The 19,113-nt window shown below is 36.6% G+C and overlaps 1 protein-coding gene and 1 long non-coding RNA gene across 4 annotated transcripts in view; one reads left to right on the plus strand and one right to left on the minus strand.

Moving 5' to 3' along the window:
• Window positions 1-19,113, plus strand: part of LOC117168944 (TBC1 domain family member 19-like) — a 250,123-nt gene that overhangs the window by 163,107 nt on the left and 67,903 nt on the right. For both annotated transcript variants that reach the window (XM_033354938.1, XM_033354937.1), the window contains one exon: window positions 17,550-17,757. In XM_033354938.1, the coding sequence (XP_033210829.1) occupies window positions 17,550-17,757 (208 nt within the window). The remainder of the gene's footprint in view (window positions 1-17,549; window positions 17,758-19,113) is intronic.
• Window positions 1,973-4,765, minus strand: LOC117168945. 2 transcript variants are annotated; one of them, XR_004466589.1, is made up of 3 exons: window positions 4,693-4,765; window positions 3,268-3,432; window positions 1,973-2,577 (listed from the first exon to the last, which is right to left on the minus strand). It is a non-coding gene; the product is annotated as an uncharacterized LOC117168945 (long non-coding RNA). The 2 variants fall into 2 exon arrangements; XR_004466588.1 differs by lacking the exon at window positions 4,693-4,765 and adding an exon at window positions 4,325-4,475.

Below are 19,113 nucleotides of genomic sequence, written 5' to 3' on the forward strand. Positions count from 1 at the left end.
ATGTGAAGGATCAGTCAATGTCTTGTGAGCTAACGTTTGCTTTCCTTGAATCGCCCGGATTGAAGTCTGGTACAGAGGGTTTCATTTTTGCATGCCAAGACGCTGTCATTTCCACCTTAACATACCGTCGCCACATTTTGAGGCAAGACATTCCCGATGATAGCTGCAGGGCGTGCCATGCACAGCCCGAGCATTTAGCTCACATACTATCTAGTTGTCCAACACACGCGGGAACAACCTACATTCAAAGGCACAATGCGGCACTAAGAGTGCTTTATTACCATCTCTGTCACTCCTACGGCATTCACCTTAATATCGCTCCTCTAAATGCTCCTAGGGAAATTGAGTCAATTGTCGAGAATGTAAAGTGCCGTATATACTGGAACTTTATATTCTCGACAATTGTTTCTGTTGCTCACTCGAGGCCTGACATGGTTCTTCTTGACTTCGAGAAGAGAACCATGTTCGTTATCGAATTTTCGGCACCAGCTGACAAAAACATCATAGCCAAGGAGAATGAAAAGAAAGAGAGGTATCGAGACCTTATAAGGGAGTTGCAACGATTGTACCCGGAATATTCTGTTAAACTGATCGCCCTTATCATCGGCGCTCTTGGAGGTGCCAAGCTTTCACTTGCTAATAGCCTAGAAAGCATCCCTGCGTTTCAACAATATGCTAGAACACTTGCGGGAGAAATGCAGAAGGCGGTTGTCCTTGGGTCACTCCGTGTTCTTAGGGTGCACGAGGCTTTTGCTGGATCGTCGTATTGATTCCTTTGCATATTGTAACCACCTATATCATGGTTGTGAGACGTGGTTGTGGCTGAAATTTTACCGTGATTTCGCTGGAAGCAGACTATTGAATAGCGTCCTATGTTTGCCAGGAAGGCCCTATTTTCCTTTAATTTGCCGAGCCCTATCATCGCCCCCCCCCCTTCTTATCATTTTCAAAATTTTGACTTTCATACTGCCTCTGTGGCTGCACAACCAATTAATTAAAAATAATTTGTTATGCTAGAAACGAAACAAATTTTGAGCATGTATGATTATGTATGTATATTTATGTGTAGGTATGTATGCGTATGCATATATGGATGAGGCTCATGAATATAAAATGATTTTTAAACCTCAACATGCATACTAGTCTAAGTTGCACTCTGCAATTCACAATTTTCTGAAAAGATATATAAATCCGGATATGATTTAGAAGTCCCTTACTTCCCAGGTGGATATACACCACTTGCACAGTACTAGCCCAATACTGATTGCCAGATTCCCAGCACTGCATATCTGTACTGGGTCAGTATTTGGGAAGTACTGGCGTCATTCTGTATACCAGTAATGGTTCTATACTGAAAAACAGCTGGTGTACGAAAATAACGGGCTTAACTTTAAAAATAATAAGACATCATCCGATTTTTTATGATACATTCACTTTATTCATTTATGAGAATACGACTGCATACATTTCAAAGATTATTTATAATTACAAAAATATTTATTTCATTCAAACTGTTTAGTTAATTTTGATACCTACTGCTGCTATAATTTATAGATATGACAAGAAATGTATTTAAAAAATAAATATTAATTGATTGGCAGTATTTCATTTGTAGATAATAAGGACACTACTCAGAATGAATACATATATTACATTAAAAAAATGACTAGAAAGAAAATTTTAACGCTGCGGAGTTTTGAACCTACGTTTATATTTAAACCTATTACTGAGCATTCAGGTGTTTTAACCGTTACTCTATACTTACAGTAATCAAAGCCAATGAAAAAAGCACCCTCATAAGCCACAACTCAAAAAATTTAAAACAATCATTTTTTCAATCTTTTTAATTTTTAAAAATTATTATGCAACTGCATATATATGTGAAATAAATAAACTTTTTACGGGAATATGAATTAAATGATATTTAAATAAATGATTTAAATCGATTTCTATTTTTCTTTGTGCAATATTTCATTTCTTCGCGTTTTAGACCATTTCACGACTTTTTTAAATAAAACAAAATATAATTTTTAATGAGTATTTGAAAGTTTCGTCTAGAGAACTTTGAAATTTGATCGCTAACTAGCACAGTTTTTTTAATAAACACTTTAAAAAATTTCGATTGACCTTTTCCTTTTTAGGTGTTTTAGACCATTTTATAACATTCTCGGATTGATTGCAGCTCTGGTTTTAAGGTTATGTGTGTGGCGGTGCTAGCTTCACATGTGAAACCAGAGAGCGCAATGTTAAAGAAAAAACTAAACGGACTGCGGAATTCGGCCTACCGGAGATCAACAGCCTTAAATGAGCCCTTTATTTCTGAAAAACTTCTATAAGATTCAGTGAATAGTTTCGAAGTTACAGTTGTGGCGGCGCACAGTGGTCGGAAAATCGAAAACGCTGACCTAATGCTGACCTTCTGTCTAATGAAAACCTGCATAGTACCTGAAAGACGTTTATCTAAAAATTCGCGAAATAATATATGTGGATAAATGAGTATTGGACGTCGTTGTATGGGACGTTCTTCATCATTGTTGTAGACTATTCTATGCGGACAGTACAGCTCACCAATATTGACTGATTTGGACAAACAAAAATCGAGAAGATGCTGATAAGATTTCTAAGAGATTTTTTGAGCCTGGATTTTAAATTACGCTTTCAATTTTTTTAAATAAATAAACAAATATGACGAAAAAAATTGCAATTTTTCTTGGTTGACGTTCCCAGTGCTCGTCAATAACAGGAAAATGGCTAAAATCGTCTAAGTTTTATGGAGTAACATTAGCTAAAGATGTTTCAAAATTATATAATAATAAAATACAATTTTTGTAAACAAATTATTTATTGAAAGAATGTTTTCTGCAATTCAACATAATTTACGCCTTTCAAGTTATTTTGAATGAAAATTGGATAACAAAAATATGATGATGAAGGAATTTCGTCTTAATATTACTATCGTTAATATGATAAACAAATGCATTAATGGGGCATTTTTCGAGACAAAAATTCGTTTTTTTCATGAACATTTTTTCAATATCAGTTTTATGATTACTAGTTTACGGAAACTTCCTTCAAGAAAACTAAAGTCTTTTTCTCAAGAAGGCTTACAATTGCTTGGTGGAATAATTATATTATAGTTTACTTTTGGTATATTGTGCATTGTGTTAGTAATTTTCATGCATGAAATAATATAATCAGACATAAGAACTGAGAATAAATGTGTAGAAAATCAAATTAATGTCTAGAAATAGTGTAGAGCGAACTTACGTGCTTAGTGAAACATTAGATCGTGTGTATTGCAGAGAAGAAAGTGGAGGAGATAGAGGTACGGCTTCCGCCGTCGTTTCATTGAGCGCTCACCCATCGTTATGTTGAGCAGGTCGTCTTTCCGGAGGTCGTCTTATTGGACGAATAGTGTACGTGCTCAGTGATCTTAAAAACACAAGTATATTAAACTTTGTTTGCCATGTGGGATGCACCATTTTGAATTTCGAAAATCTGAATTGAGTATCTTAATCATCGACCTCGAAAAGAAAGTATACCGAGTTTTAAGAAGATTGAATGACTTCTCCCAAAATTTGTCGGCCATATTCAATGCAGGATTTTGTAAATCTGAATTGACTATCGTAATCAGCGACCTCGAAAACGTAAGTATACAGATTTTAAAAAAGAGTCGATAAATTTTCCAAAAATTTATCGGCCATATTGGATCGGGTATTTTGAATGTCTAAAATCTGAATCTAATATCGTTATCGGCGACCTCGGAAACGTAAGTATAACAAAAATTATGGAATTCCGTTAGCACCTTCATATCTGGCCAGTTTTTTGGATTTTCCAAACACTGTGTGGTGCTAGATTCATGTGAAGTCAGCGCGCAAATTGTTTTTTAAATTAAAAAAAAAATAGTTATAGGTTTATCAGTGCCAGCTTCACTTCTGAAACCAGAGCGCGCATCGTTCAGAAAAAGAAATGAAAAATAACGCAGGATTGAGTCTAGCGGGATCGCTAGGCTTAAATGAGCCCTTAATATCTGAAAAAACCTGAATTATATTGATGGAATAGTTTCAAATTTACTGGTGTGGCGGTGCTAGCATCATGTGAAGTCAGCGCACGAACCCCTTGTTATAAAAAATTGCAGAGCCCAAAATTCAAAACTTCCGGCCCCTAAAACCCCTAAATGAGCTCTTAATTATAGGACACTTTTCAATTTAATTTTCAAAAATGGCAGTGCTATCTTTAAAGAGGTCTTCTTAGGGCTTTTATTACATTTTGTAAGCTATAAGTTTCATAAATATGCTATATGCATGCGATTTAATATGTTTACCTCTTTCAAGACCATTAAAATCGTGAAGCAGGCACCTTTTGTACACAGTGACACTTCAATTCATCTTTGGCGGTAAGTAAAATATTTATTATAATTTATAAACATAACCTCACACAATTGACTTAACATCACATTATTTAACATTTTTTTTCCACATTCTTTTTCAACAAAATGATTTATTTTTCCACCGAAATGTGGAATTTTTTAAGCAAAAAAAGACCAAATTTTAACAATATAGGTATACTTCCAGAGAGATGATTTAAAAAAATAAAATTATGATTGTTTAATTAAAGGGGTAAATTTTTGATACAGTTAAAACTTGGGGGTATATTTTGTTGCAGGTAAAATTATAACAGCATTCACTATACCTCGGTAGGGATTCAAATATCTCTCGAACTTGGGGTACGACATAACGAGTATGTAGGGTATGAAATAGCTACAAGGTAGGGTACAAAAGGTCAGATATTAGTGTTTTGAAATTTTGGCAGCTGTTGTCAAGCATGCCATGGTCTTACAAAAAGTTGAAGGTATGCGGACACCACTTTGTGAAACTAGGCTTTGAGGTATGAGCATGATTGAAATTACCAGGGGTGGGATTCCGATGCCCACTAATCTAGTTTATCGAATCTCTCTTTCTAACGCATGAATGTTTGGAATGTTTATTATATTTTTGAAGGCATCATTTATTGCCAAAAAAGGTTCAATGCTCGATTTATAAATATAAATTTACGTATTTTGTTGGCGAGAAGTTCAAATCGAGGTTCTGTTACTTTTATGTAAATAATTACGCGAAAAATAGTACGAGAATTGAATAAAAATGTTCATATTGACAAAAAATAAATTATTATTTAAATTGAATAGTTTTATAGCGCCTAAATTATTGTAGATTCAGTTCTCGTATTTTTAATTCTAATTTAAATAAGTATTTTTTTAATTAATGAAGTTAAACTTATTATTATTATTATTATTATTATCAAATAGTTTTTATTTTCATCAAATTGAATTTGTACGTTTTTCTAATGTCTTTTTTTTAAATCAGTTAAATCTGAGGATATTATTACGCGTATAGAAAGACCTTTTCATCTTAAATATCGAACAACTTCATGCGTGGGGAATTTAGCATCCATATGCTCTACTTTTCTAGTAATCTTAACATGCCTATGCTCCACTGTGTTTTCTTATTAAGGTACGTATTATTGAAGATAAAAAGTTATAGTGTGAGCAAACGCGGATATCTCGAGCACTCGCAGTGGTGATTCTTGTGTATTTTTAAATTGACACATGGCCTTACATAACCTAAAAATACACAGGAATAACTACTGCACACGCCAAAGATATTCGCGTTCTGCCACCACTGACTGGGGCTGGGGGATAAGCTATCTCTCTCGCACATCAACGTGATTGATATTTTCAATATTGCTCCATAAATAGCTGCTTACTTGCGTATACATGTAAACTATTTAACCTTTATTTAGATGGAAGCGGTAAACAGACGATCAGATCGCTGCGCGAGAGATAACTTATCCCGCTAACTCATAGTCTGTCTCTTTTATTTTGCCAATAAATCTGCCATTGCCGGGTTCCCTTCAGTTATATATGCGTTAAGATTTCTAATATTAAGTATTTCAAGTTCTGACGTCAGCTGGCAAGATGTCTGTACAATGAGGGCCAAGCAATGATACAAATCCCAGAGGATAAAACTTAATTTAGTTTACAACTTGAGAAAAGATATTTTTCACATTTACAAAAAACATATCAATTTTATTATTCAATTAAATAGTTATAAAATAGTTAAATAGTCTGAATACACTTATGGCGAAAAATAATTATTTTCCAAGTTAGTATAAAAATAAAGTTTAGTCCCACGTATTTGGTATTGTTTGCCCCTCAGCGTGCAGACATCTTGGATATCCCCACCTAATCTGAAATACCTAATGGCTCAATGTTACAAAGTGCGAACAACGCAACGGCTAAGCTTCAATGACCATGACATACAATTACCAAAGGTCTCAAAATAATAAACAATGCATTTAAACATGGCTATTTCAAATCTTAAAAAGTATTTAAGAAGTTACGAACACGTAGATTATGCGTCGATAATGACGTTTTTCATTTCGTACCCCAAGAAGCGGACAGGTCCTACCCTAAGACTTCGTACCATAAGTGATGGAAACTTCATACCGCAAATGATTGAGAATTTGTACCCCACATTACGGTGCAGCATTCACACCGCAAGGGTAATTTCTGTTGCAGGTATATGGTGCCCGGATATTGGTGCTTCATTAACACTTTCTTTTTACTGTGGAACGAAGAAGATTATTGTAATTGTAATTATTAAATTATTTAATCATTTCTTATACTTACTTTCGGCACTAGTACCTACAACATCTGGGAGGGGCTATTGTGCGCTAAAGGTTGTAATGACATAAACTAATATCGGGACAGAAAGTTCTGACATTTGGGAAATAGTAGTTCCATTTCAGTGACAAAAAATCGCACTGACTTCGTGTTTAGCAAAGCTGATTCGGAATCGTTTTAACTGTTAAATGAAGTTTCTCGTATCTCGATGAAAATCTTCTTGTTCTTGTAAGAGCGACAAATCTGGAGAAAATCACTGTTGACGAAGTCTATATTTTGAAAGTCAACTTTCAGCCGTTCCTAAAGTCGCAAAACTAACCATAAAAATTGAAAAAAATTTAAGTGGATTACTTGTCTATTTGTAAATCGAGCCCAACTTTGAAAATTAAAAAATATTAAAAACTGTGGTTAACAGAGTTGTTATTGCCAAAAAATAATAACTCCGGCTTCAATTCAGATATAAAGACGAATCAAGATTTAAAAGAAAGAGTTTAGTATACTGATAAAGCTCGAACCAATAAAAAGTCGATAAAATTGTAGATAGATAAACGTTTATTTTTCGGCCTGCTGGCCTTAAAAAATGACTTGCTTACACTTCCCCTTTTTACAAAATTTTCTTACAATTTCATTACAACATTCATTCACACCTTATCTCTAAGCCGCTCGATTTTATAGCCTAGTCTTCCTCGCTTCGCTTCGCCTCGCACGCATGTCGTTATTTTCTCGTTTTGCCTCGCATTGCAGCCTCTGCCTCCGCGGCTAATACGTAATAATTATCTACTATTTACAATATTTATAGTCTTGTTACACCTTCTTCCTTTCCTATTTACAATCTTTCTTCCTGCAGTCCTGTTTCTTCTCTTCTTCTCGATCGTATCCAACACGCCTTTCACCCATGCTACTGCCCTTCTGTCCCCCTTTCATGCAACAATACCTCCATGCTTATCTCACTCCCTTCCACCTCTTTATACTCCTCGAACCAGTACTCCACTTTTGTATCCTCCTTCCCGCACAATTCACACATCCTCTTTTCACTAGGAAGCCAGAGCCTATTATACTTCTCCATGCACCCGCATCTTATCCTCGCTATAAGTTCCTGACTTCCTTGATTTCCTTTCTGACACAAATATTGTGCCTTCTCCCTTGACATAATTCATACATAGTTCCCGTTAAACATTGCCCCTCTTATGCTCTCCACTTCTTCTGCCTTGTCTCCCTCTATGCCATTCTTTCTAACCATCTCATATACTTTTCTTCCTTGCTCGTGCATCCTTCTCACTTCAACTATCTGCATTCCATTCATTCTAAAATAACTTTTCCTTTTCACCTCTATTTTCGCACCCTACGTCTGTTCTCCTTTTCCCACCAACACTCCATAACCAGCTTACTTCCCCCCTCTTCCAAAAATTTCTTCTTATAATTACACGCGTAACTCCCCGTTATAATCCCTAAATTCGTACTTCCGGTCTCCCTCCTGACAATATAGTTGGGCGTATTCCTTGCCGACCCTAGTGTCCACTTTACATACCTCTGCTGTATTCTATTTAACGCCTCACTTACCTTTCACCCACACGCCTCCCAGACCTGCCTCGTCACGACATTTGCCCTCCTCACTCTCTTTTTTATATGACCAGCCACTCCATCATTCCTCCGAAACAGGAAGCGCAGGTACACAAACACTTTTATCTCCTGTACCGCTTTTCCATTCCAGTTCCACTCATCCCCCTTATTTCTCTCATCTCCTTTGCTGAAAACCATAAGCTTAGACTTTTCCGCATTTAACTCTAACCCATTTTTATCTAAGTATCTTATCAACCTTTTCAACATTTCCTTTAAAGCCTCTTTACTCTTTGTTAGCAGCACTATGTCATCTGCATATGCGACTGATCATATCCTCACTCCCCCTACCCTAACTCCTTCTACCACTCCGTTCGCTAGCTTACTTTCCATATATGCAATTAAAATTGCCTTTTAGATCTACAAAAGAACGCGTACACTTTTGAACCCTTTTTAGCTAAACCTCTATCCACCACGTGCTGCAAGATTTAAATATTGTTAATTGTACTCCTTCCTTTCCTAAAGCCCGCTTTCGTTTTCGGCAGTATTTCTTTCCCCTCAATATCCTTCCGCAGCCTATCTGCCATCGCCATCGGGTATATTTTGTATGCCGTATTCATTCACGTAATTCCTTTACAATTTTCCTGCCTCTCCCTATCTCTTTTTCTTCACAGTGTTAAGATCAACCCCTCCCTCAAACCTTCCGGAAATTCTTCCTCTCTCTAAACATTTTTTCACCACCCCTTCAGTTTTTCCCTTACGCCTTGTGTGCTAAACAGCTACGCTTCTTTCTCTATCCCGTCCAGCCCTGCTGCCTTAGACCTTTTCAACTTCCTTATCTGCTACTCTATCCCCTCGTCATTTAGCTTCTTTTCAATCTAATTCCCTCGTTCTTCTAATCCTCTTATCTCTCTTCCATGTATCTGATCCCTGAAATTAATATTTAAAAAATTCCCTTCATTCGCCACTCCCTGTCTTGTCACTTATCTCTACACTGCGTTTCCTAAATCTAATAATTAAATTTCCCCTTCTGTCTGAACACTTCTCAACTCCTCTCCCTGCTCTTTTTCCTTTTCTCCTTTGCCTTTCTTCATCTTTGTAAATACCTTCTTTTATACAGGCCCTTTCACTTTCTCTTGCAGATTTCCCCATATTTCTTCCCCCGAATACCCTCAAAGCTTACGTTTCCCAACTGGTCCTAATACTTATCTATTGCCTCTCTCTCCCATGCTACCATCTCCTCTGACGACCCATCTTACCCACCTTGCCTTCCGCCACCCTCCCCTTTTATCCACAAACTTAATAGCTGATGGTCTGATTCCACCCTTCTTTCCACTGCGAATTTCTCTGTCTCGTCTCATCCTTGCATATTCATGATCTCATAGTCTATCACGGATTCCCCCCATTTTATTTACATACGTGAATTCTCCCTCTTCGTCCACTGTTACCATACCATTCGCCACCACCCAGCCTCTGTCCTCCATCCAATCTCTGAGAATCTCCCCCTCTTTATTTATTATCTCATCCTTCGATTTTCTTTTGAAGCTCTTCTCTTCCCGGCATAGGCCACTTTCATCTCCAATTCTCGCATTAGAGCCCCCCCCCAGTACCAGCATACCCTTATCTCTCTTTCCTAATGAGTCTTTTACCCTTCATTTAATGCTTTCCATCCCATTCTTATTGTACACAATCACAAACTTAAACGTTACCCCTCCTATCTTTTCTACAATTATTTGCACGTTCTGCCCCCACGCTCCCCATAAACTCCACCCTCTAATCCACCCCTAACCCTGTTAAAATGTTCATACTAACCCTTACTTTCCTCTTCATCCTGAGCGCCTCCTGTATTGTCCACCTCTACCCCCTTCATTTTTATGGGGAGGGGGGTAACCCACGCATCCGTACGCTTTTTTAAAGGGTGTGACAGGGTAAATTTCATCTGTCACTTTTTAATGAGAGGTGACATAATCTCCCTCATCTTGCCGGTACAATTCACCTCCTTCGCTTCACTTGCGGGTTAGAAACGAGAGTCACACTCCATAGGAGCACTTTCGGCACTCCTGCGACTCTTTATTTATATTCATTTCTTTTTTCTTCTTTTTTTATGTAAACATCTAACGTCTAACTCCGATGACTTCGAGCGAGAGAAGCTGTCAGGGGGGGGGGGGGCCTTCATGATCTAACCACCAAAACTATTACAAGCCGTTATCCGCGAGGCGATCCCATCCGCAGGATGGAAAGGGAGCTCAGAATGGCGTAAGCAGTCTATCCTACTCTATCCTATAGACGGACCAAACCAAAGGGAAAAGAAGAGTACCGGGAAGTAGAAAGAAACGTGTTGCTAGTGAAAATCGGTTGTCTCTTTCTGGCCCATGAACTTCGCATACAAATCGTCATGTTGGACTGTGGAACCACTCAAATCACGAAGGGAAAGGGAACCAAAAATGAAATGGCCACCTTTCAGAAATCAACATATCGGGATCCCCGGAAATGGCAGAGGGCGCTACCGTCTAGCATTCCATTATCAAACACGAATAAGTATTTCTATCTCTTTCGGTGGGTTTCGAGTGGTACTAAACGTTGTGAAAAAGGGTTCCACTCAAACCCACCAAATTATTTTATTAATGAGGCCTTCTCTACATTTTGCCGGCAAAACTGTCCTCTTCCCCCTCCCTGCAAGATGGCGGTCACCGAGGATAATGGAGTCAACGGTTGTTGGATAACGTTACGCCAAGCGGTACTGCGTTTTGATTGGCGCAACAGCGAGGGACTACCAAGCGAGCCTGTCATTAGATTAAGCGCGCTACGACACTCTTGTTCCGGACTTCCGAATATTAACCTTGTGGTGGGAACTAAAGAAAATTTTGTATCGTATTGATTATTCGCCAATTTATAAATAATGAAAAATAGACCTGGGATGTCGTACTGCAAATACCGATATAGGTGCCTGTAAAGGTCATTAATAGGATTCTATATGAGGATCATATATAGGGTTACCTATATAGGATCATATATAGGGTTACCTATATAGGATCATATATAGGGTTACCTATATAGGTCAGTATAGGTGCCACCTATAGGAAATGAAACAGCTTCCTGCCTATGATCCTTTATAGAATCCTAAATGCTTCTATGGTAAGGGTATGGATTCCTTTGTCCTACGTTAGAATGCATATAAGAACCTATACAGGTTCCTACTACTAAGAAATTCCATAGTCAAAAATAAATACTACGCAGCTGTATCTGCTATAGACAACTACTGCGAAACACTTCCGGTTCATCATCTGTCCTATATAGACCACTAATAGGATTCTATAAAGTATCCTATGCAGGAAGCTGTTTCATTTCATATAGGTGGCTCCTACACTGACCATATAGGTTACCCTATATATTATCTTATATAGGTCACTTATAGGATCATTATATAGAATCCTATTAGTGACCTATATAGGTATTTACAATAGGATGGTTCGGAGAGAATTATTTTACCAAGGGATAAGCAAGTTTTGTATTCTGTCTGAGGGTTTCTGCGGCCTATTATTAGCCAATTAGAAATAAAAAGTACCGGCAAAACGCTCGGCCAGCCTTCTAAGTGCTACGGAGTGTTCGGGTTTTCTTCGTTTTAAATTTCCGTGGTTATGATGCTCAAATATCACCGTGTATTCTCCTTTTTTTGGTGAATTTATCGGTAAAAATTATCGCGAATGATAGATTTCTTTGCCGTGCTTAACAGTGGTCGTTTTGTCGTCAAATCTCATTTTGTTGCCGGAAATGCGATTTTATTGTGTCGCGTTGCGCCTCGTGGTCAGTGTTAATTTGTAGTCGGCATTTTGTGGGAACTGATCACGATTTACTTAAAGCTGGAAAGATTGGGTTTCTTCCTTTTTTGTTCTCCTCTTAAGTTCATAAAGCATTGGTTTCCGGTAATATCATTTTTTTATTCTAATTCGATTTGAAAATTGTTTGTTGAGATGGCGTTGGTATCCTGTTTAGGCAAGTCACGTTTCCGTGATTGTTATGTTAGATAACGCCTTATATAAATTCAGGGATAGTAAATTCAGCGAATTGTACCGGGATATACGTTATTTAAATAAAGATTGTTTCCATTGTCATGACATGATGTGTTCGAGTATTTAAAAATTCTTTTAGGTCAGGAATGACCCACTCCCCTTAGTATTCTTAGTTTTCAGGATTAGCGGACAAAGTTGGATATATTTGTTTAATTTACAGATTTCGAATTTCTCTATGTACTATCTCAGGCCTATCGCAATGATAGCCACTCTGGCTTATCTTTAAAAGGTCAAGTTTTTTTATTTTTTCAGCTTGGTTTAGGCAAAGGGGTACCCCCTTCCCAGGACTGAGTTGAGATAGGCCCTCTGATTTTTCCCTCTTCCTGACGCGCCAGTCGACGCTGGGCGACGCACATTTGGCCGTCGGGGCCTGTTGGAAATTTCCTTTCCGTCGAACCAGCAACCAACTACCAAATACCAGCACTGCTAGTACTCTCGCTGACCACCTACCGCTCTTTCGTAGGTAATTGAGTCCTATGTTGGCTAAAAATTACCTACTGCAGCCAACAGATGTCTCTTAAGGCCGCTGTCGCTTAACGCCCCAAAATTTCCCTTTTTTGCACTATTTTACCCCTGACAACCTCTGAAAATACCCTTTTCTCTCCCCTAAGATCGCTCAGCACTACGAGAACCACCCTTGTTCACCATGAACGCCCAAACTCCTGACCACAAAACTACTCCGCTGTCTTGTCAGCCTAACCTTACTTTCTCTATTTAGCCAAATCCGACCCCATAACTGCTATCAAAACTAATTTTTAAATCCCCAATTCATCCCTCACAACCCTACTCACCTACTAAGTTTCCACCCTCACACTCCACTCACACCTTCCACACATACTCCGTAAAATCTTCTCACCACCTTTCTCTGCACACTTTCTCAGTACCACCGCAAACATACAAATCCTTATCAAACTGTATGGTTACCTGTAAATTGTATTTGCATAATTTCAACCTAAATGTGCTATGCTAAAGTATCGTGACGGTATAGTAGTACAGAAAAAAGGATGATGGGAGTCTATTGCCAGGTCGCACCAAACGGGAACAACTAAAAAAGGGGTCTGCTTCTGTACGCTTGCCTTTTTTCAAGTCTTCGTGATTTGGAGCGGCCTGGCAATGGACACCCCTCATCCTTTTTTCTTTAGTACTATTCCCTCATAAAACTTTAGCAAAGCTCATTAAGGTGCAAATTATGCGAATGCAATTTACAGAGAAATATACCGTTTTACCGAAATTTTATTTGTGCGAGCTTTATCAGTATATTAAACTGTTTCTTTAAAGTCTCGATTCTTCTGAATATCTCCATTCAAGCCGGAGATAATTTTTTCTTGCATTACAAATTCTGGTGACCACAATTTTTAATATTCGAATCAGTTTTGCTAAATGCGAACTGAGTGCGTTTCTTGGTCACTTAGATAGAGGTACTTTTTCCCATGTTTCAGAACTTTTTATCACGATATTAGTAGATGGGCACCACGTTTATTAGTGAAACTTCTGTAATATAATTATATTTTATCGTTCGTCCAGGTCCATTGGATCTTAAGCAACAAAAAATAATCTATGCAGAGGCGCAAGATCCAATGCAGGTTAAAGATAAATTTGTATGCCTTATTTTAAGGCAAAGGAACATTAATAAAGATTATTGAAATCATTTTTTAAAATGGTATGTCCTACAATCTAATGAAACTATGTAGACGATATTCATACTTTGAATCTTGTAAATGCTGTCTAGTAGTATGATATCATTTATAAAAGAGATTTTTAGAGGATATTTAATTCAGCGTCATTTTATAATTACAATATTAGCATCTTTGTGTCTACAATAATACATAATTAAAATTTAATTTCTGTTTTATTAGAAACATCATTTTTTTATTCATTAAAATCAGAAATAGGCTACTTAAATTAGCTTTCACGCTTCTCATCGTTTCATAAAGTTTGGTCAAAAAATATTTATTATTGTGGACCCAATGATGCTTGTTAGACTTAGGATATTAGCATGTTTGTGTCCATAATATTAAATATTATATCCTAAAACTTTAGAAAACTATAAGAAAGATGAAAACGGATATTAAAAACATATGTCTGGTTTAAATAATCAAAAGTTAATTTCTGCTTCACCGGCTTTATAATTTTGTAAATTATTTGAACCAGAAACAGGCTATTCATTTTCGTTTTAACATTTTCTATCATTTCCCAAAGTTTCAACGAAATATATTTATTATTTTGGACACAAAAATGCTACAATCGCAATATCACATGCGATATTATAGTATATTTCGTGGCAAGGGGCGTAACCGAGCCAAAGCAAACGAGCATGAAGTTGACTGCACAAGGGGCCACGGGCCCCACGTGAAGCCAACATGCGAGTTGGTGTTCGAGAGGTTTCAGCCCCTCGCCGCGTATACTACTTTTAAAAAAAAGAACATTGAATGAGCATGAAACAAATATTGATGAATACGCAGTGACAATTCTTTCAATGGGTCATGAAGCTTGCGTTGCAATGTAAATAATGCCTTCCACATCTCTTTCAAATTTGTTAATGAGCATTTGTGCGTCATTGTTTCGTGAGTTAGAAAAATATGGTCCTTGTATTTCAAGTGTGTATCCGTCTGGAACAATAACCAGAGCAGGTTTTACCAATAACGTCCTTTATGTTTGCAGAATGACTGTTGAAGTACGCGAAAGTTACTGCTCTTCTGCATTTAAGCATAAGTTCCATCGATGATAGCAATAGCTCTGGAAATTTGTGGTTGTGGATTATAAAGTTCATTGGCGAATGATATCACATGTCTTTCAATAAATTCCTCTCTGCTTATCGCATTAAATGCATTGTTACCAGGCACAAATCGCTGCATTAAAGACTCTCTAACAGTAGAAATGGTCCTGCTTGTAGCTTGCCGGCTCGAATAATGAAAAATCACTTTTACAAATTCATCAGAAAAACCTTGACGCATTTTGCAAAGGAAAGTCAGCAGATCTTTTTTACTCACGTATCTGGCACCATATCCATGTAACTGCGGAATAGGATCACAAAATGCATATAATTCTCTAAATTGAAAGCCTTGCAGTATTAACATCAGCATTACAGAACATGCACGTTTGCCTGCTTGTTTGTGTAAGAACATTCAGTCTTAAACAGCCTGGGTCACGTTGGAGCTCCTCTATCTCATTGCGAATCGATTGATTGAAATTGAGACATAACCTACTCTCATTTGCGGCTTCAAGTGGTGGTCTTCGAAGTTGAAGGCGTCTAAAAATTGCAATGTTTTGCCTATCAGGATTATTATTTCCATCAATTCGAGCCATTTGTCCTGGTTGATAGACTCTATCGCACACATGGCAATTAATTCGAACTCTGAATGCCATTTTTAAACCATAAGAGAAACAAGCTCTGATGGTCTTGAAAGGCAGAGGAATTAATTAATAAAACGAAAGAAAAATTCAGAAACAACAAAATAAAACAAATAAACACAAGAAACTAAACACAAAAGTGGAATAAGAAATACAACACAATTAATACAGAAGGGAACAGATAGGAGCTTTTTGCTTTCAAAAGTGACAGTCGTTCATCATCCAGCATTCGCTCATTATTTCCATCGACGACGGTATGTTTGTCTGTCATTTCTTTTGTGAAAGGCCTTTGAAAAAGTAATTTCTTAGTCAAGTTCAAATCTTCTGCGCTTAGCGTTTGCCCGTTCTGAGAAGCGCGCAATATAAGTCAACGGTGTTGACTCATATTGTCATTGGTTTGACTAAAAATGTTACTGACCGCTTCTTGATGCGTGTTTCGTATACAGACATCGCTTGTGTCGCTAAACTTACTAGGATTGGTTCTATTCGCTGATCATGGGCGCTTAGCGTTCGGACCTCATGCGAAGGGTACACTGTTATTATCGATGTGCACACTAGTTACTAATGTTACTTTGGATACTATTTCTGTCTTTAAAAAAGTAATTATTTAGTCAAGTTGAAATCTTGGGCGCTTAGCGTTTGATCGTTTCGAGAAGCGCGCAATATAACTCATTGGTTTGGCTAAACATATTACTGACTACTTTCTGATGCGTTATTCTTATAGTGACATCGCTTTTGTCTCTCAAGTTACTAGGATTGGTTTTATTTTCTGATCTTAAGCGCTTAGCGTTCAACCCTCTTGCGAAGGGTATAATGGTATTATCGGTATGTGCGCACTAGTTATTCATGTTACTTTGGGTACCATTTCTTCCTTTAAAGAAGTGATTAATTAGTCAAGTTAAAATCTTGGGTGCTTAGCGTTTGGTCGTTTTGAGAAGCGCGCTGAATGAGTCAACGCTGTTGGCGAAAATATGACAGATCACGCTCTGAACCATGATTTCTATGTTGACATCGCTTTTGTAATAAAATCTGTTGTAATTCGTTTTATTCACTGATCTTGAGCGCTTAACGCCACATAGCGCTAAAACTGTCCATTTTTTTGGATTTTTGTATGGATATTTCATCCGGCACTTATAACCTTAAAAATTACAAAGTTTCAGTTAAATCTACCGAAAGCCATTTCCCCATACATTTAGTGCGGGGTCCTTTATTTATATACTCTCTTAACATTCTAAATGTGTGCACTCACTACATACGTACCGGTACACACGACGTGCAGTCCTTATGTTGTTCGCAGAAGCTGTCTTGCATATGAGGACGCCATTCCCTGCGCTAACACAGTGCGAGAAAACCCACAAACCTTGCGAGTGACATGCATCGCACAGTGCGCGCATTTTACTATCTGGGAAACGTTTACCAAAATAGGTGGTTTCGGTAGATTTCCCCATGATCCGCAGATTGGTTAAATTTACGTAAATTTCAAGATAAATTGTCACCTCAGGGAAGTGGACTCTGATTGTGTGAAAGACGAATTTTTCTTGACACAATTGAAATTTCCTCTTAAATTGAAATTAAAGCAGATTTTCATTTGTTAAAAAAATAATTTTTTTGCAGAAAAAAGTATCGTCTTACGAAGAACTTCATCTAATCTTGTAGCCAAAAAATGTTGCTTGTGTATAAAAGATATTCACGTGACTCAGAACTTTTAGAATTTTTGGTGCGATAGAAACATGATCTTGAAAAGTATTGAAAGTGTCATTTTTATATTGATCTTGAAAAAATGTCCCGCTATGAAAAAGCAAAGTGGTCATAAATGTGCACAAAATAAATATATCCATATAGTAAACACACCTACATTACATCACAGTGATATTTTTTATGTTTTGTAGGGGCCTTTGCAGCCAAAGGAAAAACCTCCGATTGCAGATGCTGATTTAAGTTATTTAAAAAAAGCTCAAGTACAATGGGAACGACGGATACAAAAATCTTTGAACTCTATGTGCAATGAACTTAATGTTCCTTTGGCTCGAATTCGACCCAATTCCGAAAAAGAAGATTTATCTGATAAATGGGAAGAACTAAGCACATATGACATAGGTAATAAAAAATAATTTGCAGCAATGATAAGTCGATTAAACATTTAACAAACACTTATTTATTTTCATATACATTGTCACTAACACTTAAGGGAAAATCTCTGTAACCTTTAACTTTTAAATCACGATATAAAATAAGTGATTCAGCAACGCTCGAACGTTTTGGGCTACTCAAAACTTACGGGTACTTGAAATCTTTTAAGTTGCTCGAAAGATTCGCTTTCCGAAAATTGTTCGATGAAAATCTCTAATATTTTAATTGGTACTGATTTTCAAGAAAAGACGATATTTTATTAAATTATTTCAAAATTTGGTGGCAATGTGGGATAGAAATTTTGATGTAAAATTTATCAGTAATCTGGAAAATATTAAAGTACCAAATTTATTAAAAAATTTTTTAATATAATGCAGGGCTCGCACTCATTTCATAGATCGAAAACAGTATCTATGATATTTATAACAAATCACGCAGTTTACGGAACGACTAAAATGCTTTTAAAACGTTTTGCAAAGAAATATAAGTCCCAAAAAATTTCGGATGATTTCTTTCATTAGGAATGCAAGATAAAATTCTTCGATCAAGAAGATAAATTGGTACAATTCTTTTATAACAAAGAATGTTATATCAAACGCTATATGTATAAAAACATATCTTATGATAAAAAATATGCATAAACGTGAATTTTCCTTTCTCTAGCCTACAATCCTCGGGATTTGCAAATTATATTTGCAATACATGAAATTAACTGTCAAAACTATTTATTTTCTTAAATATATAGAAGGAATTTCAAACCAAATAGTTGAATTTACAAACAAAAAAGTAGCAGTTCAGTTTTCAGTTAAGAAAATTAATCTCGAAGCAAAAAAAATTTGTTTAACAAAACAGTTAAATTTTTAACGAAAGAGTCGAATTATTAACTATAATATGCCTCTTCGCAAAAGATATATATTAAGCAGTTCAACTTTGAATGAAATAGTCAAATTTTTCAACCCAGACTATTAAGTTTTTACCAAAAAGAGGAATTTTCAGAAATTTATATGAATTCTGAACCAAATGGTCGAAGCTGCACCTAAAATGTAAATCTTTAACAAGAACAAAATAAATGTTTAAGAAAGGAATCTAATTTTCAACCTAAAACATTAATTTTGTACAAAAAAGATTAATTTTATGTTAAAAAAACTTTCTAATCAAAAATGGAATAGCTTAATTTTCAGTTTGAATATGAACTACTTCTTTAAAAAATGGAAGTAGACAACAGCAGACATTTTATCCCTCAACTGTTTTTCTTCTTTATTCATATTGTGTCTTCTAAGGGTTTAGATGACTTTCCTTTCTTACAATAATTCCGCCTACATA

This window comes from Belonocnema kinseyi, chromosome 3 (assembly GCF_010883055.1).
Source record: "Belonocnema kinseyi isolate 2016_QV_RU_SX_M_011 chromosome 3, B_treatae_v1, whole genome shotgun sequence".
NCBI classification, from domain to species: Eukaryota; Metazoa; Arthropoda; class Insecta; order Hymenoptera; family Cynipidae; genus Belonocnema; species Belonocnema kinseyi.